At 30.0% G+C, this 10639-nt stretch overlaps 1 protein-coding gene across 1 annotated transcript in view; it reads right to left on the reverse strand.

Moving 5' to 3' along the window:
- Nucleotides 1–1024: 1024 nt before the first annotated feature.
- The window catches only part of LOC111373947, a 17479-nt gene continuing 7864 nt past the window's right edge, over nt 1025–10639 (reverse strand). Inside the window, exons 4-6 of the mRNA XM_022996550.1 lie at nt 1571–1662; nt 1407–1473; nt 1025–1093 (exon numbers count right to left, since the gene is read on the reverse strand). Coding sequence (XP_022852318.1) covers nt 1025–1093; nt 1407–1473; nt 1571–1662 — 228 coding nt within the window. The remainder of the gene's footprint in view (nt 1094–1406; nt 1474–1570; nt 1663–10639) is intronic.

Consider the following 10639-nt stretch of genomic DNA (forward strand, 5'->3'; position numbering starts at 1 on the left):
TATATATATATATATATATTCAAAGATAACACTTTAATTTTATTAGAATAACTCGGCACGGCCAGCTCAAAATAGGAAATTTGTGGTTTAAATTTGAATTCGACATTTTACGAAAATCTTTAGACAAGTGAGCCAACATTACTATAGTGAGCAAAACATTAACTTGGACTATTAAGAAGTGTCATCAAAATAAATATTTATCGTTTAAAAGAGATTTCAACACCTTATAAAATTTTTAAAACAAGTGCACATAACTTTACTATCACGACCAAAGCTTTAATTAAATTCTTAGGAAGGGTCGTAGAGACGCAATAATATAACTCAAACTATTTTTGGGTTTTACAAGGAATTTTTCTTTTAAAACGAGGCACAAGATTTACTACTACTACTACTACTACTACTACTACTACTACTACTACTACTACTATTATTATTATTATTATTATTATTTGTCGCTACAAAAGCCGACTGGGAATTAAACCGAAATATATCACAATCCGAGAAGGTTGTTTGACAACAAATTGCCTAACAAATGCCTCGTAGACAATAAATTCTTATACTTTAATGTCATGTGGACTATAATTTATAGAATACATTGGAGATGCTCGTGACATTGCCATAATTATTATGCAGATTTGGATAATTGATTTGATTTGATTTGAACGCCTAAATCAAAATAGATAAGATCAAAATTTGCCATAATCTTGTTGTTTCTAATTTAGCACAAGCAGATGATAGAAACAAAAATTAATAATTTAGAACTTACATTACATAATTTGCATAGTAAAATTTACAGCAATTATTCCGAACTTGTTGGTTGAATTCACCATGCCTCCAGGGCCGGTCCTATGCTGTCAGGGCCCTGAGGCGAACTTTATAAATTAGGCCCCCCTCCTCAGGAAAAAAAATTGTATTATGCATTTCCTTTTTCATTTTTTGAGTTCTAGACTCATATTTAGGAGGCACCATGGTATATGACTACGTGCGTCTATACAATTGATCATTCGATTAAATCTAACAAAAGTCAATATAACCCGACAAGGGTGCAATACAACAATGCAATCATATAAGCCGACAAGGCTTCAAACATTTCCTATATGTTTAATAGTTTATAAATAAGCAAGCAAAAGCCATTGCTCACCTGAGAAATAGGACTTGAGCAAAAATTATGTAATGACACGTAGGACCTATAGCAGTGGAAAAAGTTTATAGTCAATACATTTTTCTCTCTCTCTCTCTCTCTTTCTAAATACACTAGACAAAAAAATGTAATGATCACAGGTTCAAAGCATATTCATGTATAAGTCAAGTGCAGGCTAATTAGATTGTAATACTCTATTCGAAATTTCACAACACAACATAAAATGCACATTAATTTATTCACTTATCATATAGTGAGAACTGACCTCAACAAATACGGCGACTATTTTGGGAAGATATTGATTGTTGGGACCCAGAAGTTCCCTATCGAACCTACAAGAGGAAAACAGATCAATATACTTAAATGAAGGTCTTTAGCAACAAGTTTGGTTTCCAACAATGCCAAATTAGAGCCATCTCCATTGTCTACCTCTCGACCATTGTGCAAAGCTGCTCATGAACAACTTTTACTTCAATAAGATCACCTTTTATAGGTAAGCAGCTCAACCAGGCAGGAACTACCTGCTAGTAACATTCGGCGATAAGAATTTGACAAAATGCATGAAGTAATAGGAAATTGAGTAATGAAATCACATCATTTCTACTTATCATAATTTTTAATGGAAGATGACAATAACATCATTTCTACTTATCATCATCATCATCATCTTTAATACTTGCAAAAGTAACTCCATTAATCATTCCTAGATATCATAAGTGCTTCAGAGAATTCATGCACTAAACATTCTTATGAAAGCAATCCCAATTTACAATTACATAAATAATCTCCTATTAAGAGTACCATTACACCACACTTAGTTTGTTTATGTAAGCTATATGGATAATTAAAACTTTAACTAATCATAAACATGTGTTAGATAGCACATTTCTTATTATAAAATGGATATGAATTATATTTCAAGTGCTCATTGATTTTTTATAACTTGGTTATCCCATTGAACTAACATCTTGTGATTTTCAATCAACAATGTTGGGTTATCATTATTAAAATTCTTACATAGTGGGCTTTAAAATAATTCTCCTCAATATGCAGTATACTTAATCTCTTAGTAAACTTTTAAAAGTGGATCCACGTTATTACACCATGTGAGATCAATTATTTTATTATAGTATGTCTTTGATATATTTGTCGATATTGACATAATACAATAAATTTATATCTTAGTAAAAGTAGCTAGCTATCACAATTAATTTATGGATAATAGACATAAGTCGCCGATTCAGAATTCTGACTCCAATTTTTGAAATAACGTGCTTATTTCTAGCTTTATTTAAAGCTCTAACTCGACCTACAAATACACAACATATTTGTAGAATTTCTAATACACGAAATCATTGTGAAACATAATTTTTTTGAATCCTTGGTCTAGATATACAATAACCATTGAATCCATTATGATGCCTTTCATCACTTGAATACTCTTCATACATTTCAATAATATTATTTCCTATCCAATATAAATATAATAATTGATTTTCATTCTCATTTTAAGCACTTTTGAATTAGGGAACGTCACCTTTGTGAATCCTCCTCATACTTTTAAAATTAATAAAGGATTTTCTACTTTTCCATTTTCATAGAATTTTTCTCATGAGTTATTAAAAATGTAACTTATAAACAATGATATCCCATAACTCCTTAGATGGGAATTTAATTTGCTATTAATGCTATTCTCTTTTCAACCGTTTCATTATAATTTTGTTGAGTGAATTCCTAACTCATGCTTACATTGCCTTTAACTGGGCCAATAATTGAACCCAAACGTTCACGTTGATTTATTTACTTCTTCGTGCCCATATCTTTGTATTTCGTCATCATCAAATAAGAAATTTTATTCTCATTCTTGCTTGCTTTCCTTCTCACTAATGGATATTTTATTATTAACATGGGAAAAATTCATATATCAACCCTTAAGTACCCCCATTTAATTCATAGTAAAGGGTATGATGAGTAACGTAAAGAAGGTAATTACAAATAAACCTTTTCAATTTCCAATGAATGAACCCTACGGAATTTATCATGCGGGATATGTTAAGTTTTTTTGGGCACTTCCTAATCTGGGCTAAATCCTGGAAATGAAAAATGGAGACTCATTAACTCAGCGATGGAATCTTCATTAACTTGAGAATAAATTGGCGTGATAGTGGAGGAAACGGGCACAAAATGTACTTAAGCGTGAATCCACATTAACTTCATCATGTAACCTGCTTCACCTTTTCCAATTCCTAAACCTTTATAACCACATTTCCACCCCCATTGCACTGTATCGAAGAAAATTTGTTCCATAGACATAGATGATGATGTATTGGGGTCCGGTTTTCGGGGCGTTGTGCTGTTCATTCTGTTGTTGCCGGGTCTGCTGATTCAGATTCCGGGTGGTAACTGGTACTTTGAGTTTGGAAACTTCAAGACTAGTGCGGTATCCATACTGGTTCATTCTATTATGTATTTTGGTTTCATTTGCGTTTTCCTGTTGGCTATTGGTGTTCATATGTAGATGGGCTGATTTTTATTAATTGAATAATGTACTCGGATTTCAAAGGAATTGAATTCTATTTTCGATTACCAAATTTTTGTGCTCGATTTTTCGTTTTAATGGAATCGAATTGCTCATTGTAGCTTAATAAACTTTAATAGCATATTAAGACTAGAGTTTGAATTTAAAATGTTAATTTTATTAAGAGGATTAATCGAGACCTTTAAATTTGTTCTATACTTTCATGTCTATTCAATGCGAAATTTTATCCATACTTTTGTCAAACAATTTCTAACATCAGAACATCCACTTTTGTAAGTCATTCATTTTTCCTCTTATTTTTTTAAGCTAGGGGGAAATAAAGGTTAAAATAGAAAAACCTTTTATTAATACTCACAAAATAAGTCTTCACCTTTAGCACATGTAGAAAATAAATACACCCTTCGACCTTTAAAATCAGTCTTTTCAGTTCTTAACCTTAAATTTTTATTTGCATAGTTCATAGTTGGTCCATTTCACATAATCCCATCAATTTAATCTTTATTATTTTGCCCCATCCCACCAATAAAGACTCAAAAAAAAAATAATAATAATAAAAATAAAATTGGATTAATGATGCGAATGATAATTATCATAATTATTTTATTTTATAATAATATCATTTTCATTATATATAAAATAATTTATTCTTTATTGTTTTTCCCCTCCCCCTCCAAACCCAAAATAAAGGTTGAACTAAATGAAGTATTATTTTAGTGAATGATAATTTCCATAACTATTTTATTATATAATAAAATGGTTTTCATTGTATTTGAAAGGAAGTTGAAGTCGCCGGCTCAATTAATGGTTAGCAATTGAACCTTGGACTCATTGAGTTGGTGACCCGCCCTTTCCTTTAGCTCACTGCTCATGTTGAATATGAAACTATGCTGAAAGATGCTACAACTTTAATATTTAAATGAGATTCAAGCTGGTATACAATGCAAGTAAAAGAGCAATTTTCATTTACGGCAATATAATTTTTTTTTACGAGAGGAATTATTATATATAAATTGATGAATTCCTCTAACTTGAAAGAAACATAGTCTTTAGAAAATCTAGGATCTAATTTTGATATGGCTGTCGAAAATTATAAAACTAAAATCACAAAAAAAAAATAATAATAATTGTAATGTGATGCAAGTTTATTTACAATTAATGTGGCCCCACGCTGGCTGTGGACATGAGTCTCAACGGCCTCGCCTTCAAATGTGGGCTAGCCTATGTCTCAGCACGGTCACTAACGAACATGCATGATCTTCTCTTTGAATTCATTTAACATTCTAAATAATAAATACTTTATTTAAAAAAAAATGTAGGGCTATTTAGCACCACATGAAATTTAAAAAGTGAGAATATGAGTCACATGTAAAATGACATATCAGTTAACATTACTTGTATTAGATAGCATTATTTAAAAAAGAACAAAGCTGCTTGACCCCACCCCCCCCAAAACCACCACCACCACCACCAAAAGAGGGACACCACATCATGGCCACATATTTTATTGATACCCAATGAATCTTAGGACGATGTTTAATGGTTAATTTCATGGGTTTTGGCCAAGGATTGAAATAACACCACAAGTTGGGACCCAAACCAACAACTTGATCTAAAAATTAATGAAGCCATTTGAAACATTTTTTAGTTAATGTTGCTCATGGCCCATTTGATAGTCTTTGATGATTTGTGTGGTTGACCTAACTAATTGGCTACCTATTATCTTCTGGAAACAAACCCCCTACAACCATCATTGTGTATTTAGCTATAAGCAAAATATTGGGAAAATGAGTTGGGAAGGCCACTACTAAAACACATTTTGTTCAATTGGCCTTTGACCAAAATTATAAAAATAAAAGGAGCTTTAATTATTTTAAAGTGTCAAAAGACTTCTTTACCCTTAACTTGTAAAACAAAAATGAAGAAGGAATTGGAGTTTTTCTCTAAATTTGCTGGAGTCGTGAGTTGAACCTTGGATCGCAAGAAAATATTTTAACAACGCAACCATTATGGCATGTCATGGTCATTTGTTTTTGTAAACATATATATATATATATATATATTTATTTATTTATTTATTTATTTATTTATTTCAAAAAATTGTTTCATTTTCACTTCAAAAATAAAATTTAATTAAAATTAAAATTTAACAATAACTCACTGATTGAACCATTGAACTAGTGGTTTTTTCCGAGTCGATCATCGGGTTGGTTCTAATAACTATGCATTCATGTTCTAACACACACAGTCTTCTTTTCCTTCAAATTCAAAAAATATTCCCCTTCAAAATCACCTTCTCCTTAAAATACCAACTCTTCTTTTTAAATTTAAGGTCATCTCTTCTCCGTAGTTGATCTCTGATGCACCCAAAGTTTTAACATTTACACAATTTAGCAACTAGTCAAAAATAATTACTAAGTCATTTATTCATTAGACACATATTATAACATACAAAAAAAATTTTAAATACATTTTATCATTATATTTTGAAAAAAAAATGGACAAAAAATATTTTTTAAAATCATATCTTATTTAGAGTCCAATAATTAGATTTTGATAAAAAGCGAGGTAGTATATCGATATTAGACTCATTTTAAAGCTTATAATTAATAAGAACTATTCGAATTGAGAAAAAGTCGATTCGGATGAGTCAGCACCAAAATATTGCAGTTTGAAGAAATCGTAAAATATAACTTATCAACTTATAAAAATGTGGATGGAAATGAGCTGCTGATGCTGTTTCACTTATTTGCATAACGATATTAAAATCATTCTGAAAACATAAAATGACTTCGATATCGTTTCAACATCAAATACACTTTGCTTAACTGATTTGTATAACGACATTGAACTCGTTCCTGAAATATAAAAAATGGTGTATATGTCATTTTCGATATCGAACACACATTGCTTTACTGTTTAACAGGTTTAGGTGCATGCCATGAAATAAGTAAACAACATATATGTCATTTCAATACAATTTTTGACGACAATGATATCGTTCCCATTCAAATCGTAACTATAATGTCATACATATCGTTTCAAGAGTGGTTACACGAGAACGGTATAACTAGATATTAAATGTAATTGAAATTTATATATTTTCGTGACTTTTTATAATTTTCAAGTTTATGTATTTTACATATCCAGAATATGAATATTGTGCATATTCATATAACGATATACACTTCATTCCGGTGACACATAAAGTAGTTGATGTCGTTCTAGTATAAAATGCTCTTATTCTAATAACGACTTTGAAATTTTTCCCGAGGCACAAAATAATTACTGGAATGACATATGTATAGTTTCTTTTCAAATTTATTGAGTTTGAAATCTTTACAGTTTAAATAATAATTAGAACGACATATGATGACCGAAAAAATGCATCAAGTGAATTGATAGCACTCGAATGACTCAGAAAAAACTAAGGGAGATACTATCTTTCTTTCTACTGAATGAGATCGAACTTACTTAATTACTTATTTTATCATCCTACGTATAATAAATATATTTCAGGTGACCGTGGACGACCAAATCGTCATTTTTATAATTATCGTTTTATATATAGTAAGACGATAAATGATATATATATCGTTTTAGTTATGATTTAAGCTAAAACGATATCAACGTCGTCAAACTTGTATTAAAATGATAATGATGTCGTTATGTATCAAAATCACAAATAATATAACGACATTCATATCATTTTAGTATAAATTCGACGAGTTTGAAATCCTTTCAGTTCAAATAATGACTATAACGACATAGATATCATTTATTTTCATATAAAACATTAATTATATTGTTTTGATTAAAAATAACGATTCAATCGTCCATTACCACTCAACACGTCTTTAACACACCTAGGACGATCGAAAGAGGTAATCAAGTGAGTTGATGCCATTCAAATGGTTTAGAAAGAATAAATGAAGATACTTTTTTCGGTCTGAATAGTTTGAATGTTGTATACAGTTGTGGGAACAGAAATATTCCCATAATTTCTTTTGAGTGAGATCGAACCCACTTGATTATCTATTTTGAACATTTTACATATGTTAGATGCATGTCTGGTGGTTGTGGATGGTTGAATTATTGTTTTTAGCAAAAGCGAGATAATTGTCATTTTATTTTAACTGCAATGATATGTATGTAGTTTTAGTTATGATTAAGCTAAAATGATATTAACGTCGTCAAACTTGTATTGAAACGATAATGATGTCGTTGTATATCAAACTTACAAATAAAGTAACGACATTCATATCATTTTATTACAAATTTGACAAGTTTGAAATCGTTCCAATTCAAATAACGACTATAACGACATATATATCTTCTTCTTTTTTTCATATAAAACTTTAATTATATCGTTTTGACTAAAAATAAGGATTCGACCTTTCACAACCACTCAACACGTCTCTAGCATACCTAGGACGATCGAAAGAGATCATCAAGTAGGTTGATGCCATTCGAATGGTTTAGAAAGAATGAACGAAGATACTTCTTTCTTTCAGAATAGTTCAAATGTTGTATACAATCGTGGAAATAGAAATATTCCCATAGATTCTTTTGAGTGAAATCGAATCCACTTGATTATCTATTTTGAGCATTCTGCATATATCATATGCATGTCTGATGGTTGTAGATGGTCGAATGTTGTTTTTAGCAGAAACGATATAATTGTCGTTTTATTTTAACTGCGACGATATTTATGTAGTTTTAGTTATGATTTAAGCTAAAACAATATCAACGTCATCAAACTTGTATAGAAAAGATAATGACGTCGTTATGTATCAAACTCACTTATAAAGTAATTATATTCATATTGTTTTAGTACAAATTTGATGAGTTTGAAATCTTTATAATTCAAATCACATGTATAACGACATAGATATCGTTTATTTTCATATAAAATGATAATTATATCGTTCTGGTTAAAAATAACGATTCGACCGTCCACAACCACCATCATGCCTTCAAAAATACGTAGGACGATCAGAAGAGGTCATCAAGTGGGTTGTACCACTCGAATGACTTAAAAAAAAACGCGAACGAAGATATTTGTTTCTGTAGGAATAGTTCGATGTTGTATATAATCGTGGGTGCAAAAATATTTTCGCAGTTTCTTTTGACTGAGATTAAATCCACTTGATGACCTATTTCAATCATCCCATATATGTCGAATATATGCCGGGTGGTTATGGATCGTCGAATCGTTGTTTTTAGCAGAAACGATTTACATATCTTTTTATATAAACTTAAATGATATATATGTTGTTTTATTTATGATTTAAATTGAAACGATATTGATGCTGTCAAAATTGTATTGAAACGATAATTATATTGTTATGTAGCAAACCACGAAATAACATAACGATGTCCATATTGTTTTAGTACAAATTCGACGTGTTCGAAATCGTTCAAATTCGAATAATAACTACAACAACATAGATATATAATGATATCAATATCATTACCGCTCGAGAGCAAATGATCCCTCGGAAGTGAGCGCAACGACTCCTTATTTCGCGTGCATTGTGTAAGTTTTTTATATAATGATATCCATGTCATATTATTGGTTTATAATGACTTCAATGTCATTATGAAAATCAATAAAGTGGCGTATTTTTATACTAGAACAACATCAATTTCATTTTGTGTTTCAGAACGATTTCAATATTTTTATGCAAATTAGTGCAATTTTTGTATTGAAACAACACCAATATCGTTTTATTTTTCAGGAACAATTTCAACGTCGTTATATGAATCTGTGCATTTTTCATATTGGAACGACATATGCGTCAACTATAACGGTATAAAAGTCGTTTGTCTGTAATGTGAAAAAATACAACGTAAAAAGACTTTAACTTTGTTCTAATAACATAAAAACGAGAATAGCACAATGACTACAAAATCTAATAAATCATTTTATGCTTCCAATAAGTACAAAATAATAAAATTACAAGTCACGACAATAGCACAACTTTAAGTTTTAATACTAGCTGTTTGATATTTACAAGTGGAGCAAACATGACTAATTTTTTTTATAGTTGGAGCCTTAGACATTATAGGGACAAAAGTTGACATCTCCATTTGGTATAGCATTGTATAGACCTTCAATATTTCTCTAACTTTATACAAACTTACACAAGAAATTATTTTTAAAACAAGAATGATCGATATTTTCCCTTTGCCTTTCATTGCTTTTTTTCATTTTCAAGCGCTTTCAACTAACTTCTTATGGTCAGCTAGATAACAAATTAAATCCATAACATATCCTTGATGGCCATAACTGCAATTAACATAAAAATTGTAAATTTTTTATTAAATATCAAATTTTGTACATTATTGATAATAAGATGTATATCGTTATGGTTTGTAGAAAACAATATGTAAAACGTTCTGGACGGAAAAAATGAAATACATGTTTCATAGTAAAACAACAAATAGAATCGCCAAACATCTGTTTACCAAAATATTCACTTAAAAAATAAGAGCTAATGACAAACTGGGAAAGGAACCCATATCCAAGCTATAATTCGATGATATAAAAAAAAATTAAATAAAAAAATCAAAGCCATTACTAACAAATTAACAACATAAACACGAATCACAACATGTGGTTCAAAAAATTTGAGAAAGAAAGTAGCCAAAATATTGAAATTTAACATTACATTCTCTTCCTTCTTCAAATACCCATCAAGAATATTATAGACTTTCATTACTTACTTCAACCGAGTGAGTGTTTAAGAGAATGACAATAGTATATTTTGGGAATGACAATAGTATATTTTGGAATTTCATGAAGAAAAAGATGATGATAAAAAGAAGAAGAATAACAGAGAATGGCCTATCAACTTGTGGAAGAAAGGAAGTCAAAATTGAATTAGGACTAAATGGAAATTGAAAGGGGAATTGGGACATTATGTCTTTCCCATACAAGGATATTTTAGTAATTTCAA

This window comes from Olea europaea, unplaced genomic scaffold (genome assembly GCF_002742605.1).
Source record: "Olea europaea var. sylvestris unplaced genomic scaffold, O_europaea_v1 scaffold1185, whole genome shotgun sequence".
NCBI classification, from domain to species: Eukaryota; Viridiplantae; Streptophyta; class Magnoliopsida; order Lamiales; family Oleaceae; genus Olea; species Olea europaea.